Genomic DNA, 1,593 nt, shown 5'->3' on the forward strand with positions numbered 1-1,593 from the left:
CATAGTCACACACATATATCACCCTTAATTTAATTAATTATCTCTCAGAAATTTCGCCTATAAAAATCACTTCATCGACGTTCGAAGAAATTACATTTTCCCTTGAGGCCTGGGAATTTACCCAATGATCGAGATTTAATTAAATGTGTTCACGATATTCCATCGAAGGAGCTTTCCAGAAAAATAAGAGGAAGCGAGAACAAAACGTTTAAACCATTCCGATTGATAAGCATATCAAAATGAATGCCGAGGGTTTCATCATTTATCCTGTTAAGGGCATATCATGTAGGCGAGAAAGTTTGGTAGAGTTTAAGCAGCAGAACCTGTTGTTGAACAAAAAATACGATAGGGTTTTCCAGTACATTAAGGTGATCATAAAAGTGAACGGTCACACTCCCCAGCGAACAAGCTTCGTTCCATTTTGCTACTTTCAACGATGAATACGTACTAAAGATATAAAACGAGAAGATAACGCCGCGAGCGTAACAGAAAAGAGCATCAGCGAGCGATGTGGAGTGGCGAAAAACACAAACTCATAATAAATGTAAAGGAAGAGGAGTCTAAGGAGCAAACTATAGTGAAAACAGAAAAGCTGGAGAATTAAAGTGAAGCGAGCATGTACAAATATATAAATAGCAACAAGTGGAAAGATAAACTTAAAGCAGCCGGAGGCAGCAGGAGGAGGTCCCCAAGCGATGCGCAGGAAAAGAGAGACGCTTCGGTGTGGAAGGATATTCATAAGCGAAGGGTGAGGTCGAGGTGGTTGACGTGGTCGAGGAGAGGATCGGAAGGAGCAGGGGGTGAGGAGGAGGAAGGAGGGGGAGCAGGGGGGGAGAAATGAATGGGGTCGACATGGAGCCAGTAGGGGTCGAAGAAATGGGAGTGGCGGGACTGGGGAGGGTGGCGGCCGTCGGCGGGGCTGAGGTTGCGGTCGGCGGCTCTCTCTCGCTTGTGGGCGTTCTGGTGGCCGCCGAGTGCCTGGGAGGTGCAGAACTTGCGGGGGCAGTAACGGCAGGGAAAAATGCGAGGCGACGAGGGCTGGGACTGCTGAGACTTGCGGAGGGTCCTGGAGGAAGCAGCAGGGGAGTGGTTCAGGAGCTGGTACATGCCTGCGGGCTCTCCCATTTCTTTCTCAGATACCAAGGCTTGTGAGGTAGCTGGAGAGTGGCTTCGGCTTTATATATAACACAGCTTTGGTGTTGATTGACGCATTTGCCCTCCTGCTCCAATCCATTCCATCACTTCTGGGAGTGGGAGGAATAGAGTTCGTTTTGCAGAGTACGTTGCCTGTCTACAACGCACTCCCACTCCCACTCCTCCTCTTGTCCTGATCACTTACGCCCACATTCAATCCCCTATTTCCATCCCTAAATACATATTTATACTTTCATTACTTATTACTTATAAGCATCAATTAGTTCCATTTAATGGACAAGGGCAAGATGAACCCTTGGGATGACAGATGATTGATCCGTTTGGAGTTAAATAATATGACAACTAGTCATTACATTTTTAGGCTACATATAATTAGCAAAATATCATTATTCGTTTTATAATTTTACAAGCCGAACATTAAAAAAAAAAAAAAAGCCA

The 1,593-nt window shown here is 45.4% G+C and overlaps 1 protein-coding gene across 1 annotated transcript; it reads right to left on the reverse strand.

Annotated features, from left to right (window-relative positions):
• Window positions 1–606: 606 nt before the first annotated feature.
• On the reverse strand, window positions 607–1,356 carry LOC129307163 (zinc finger protein KNUCKLES-like). The gene has a single exon (XM_054948048.1). The coding sequence runs from the start codon at window positions 1,123–1,125 to the stop codon at window positions 736–738; it is 390 nt and encodes a 129-aa protein (XP_054804023.1). The 5' UTR covers window positions 1,126–1,356; the 3' UTR covers window positions 607–735.
• Window positions 1,357–1,593: the final 237 nt, after the last annotated feature.

The sequence above is a fragment of the Prosopis cineraria genome, unplaced genomic scaffold (assembly GCF_029017545.1).
Source record: "Prosopis cineraria cultivar Desert tree isolate PC_DT_omini unplaced genomic scaffold, ASM2901754v1 PC1, whole genome shotgun sequence".
In the NCBI taxonomy this organism is placed as follows: Eukaryota; Viridiplantae; Streptophyta; class Magnoliopsida; order Fabales; family Fabaceae; genus Prosopis; species Prosopis cineraria.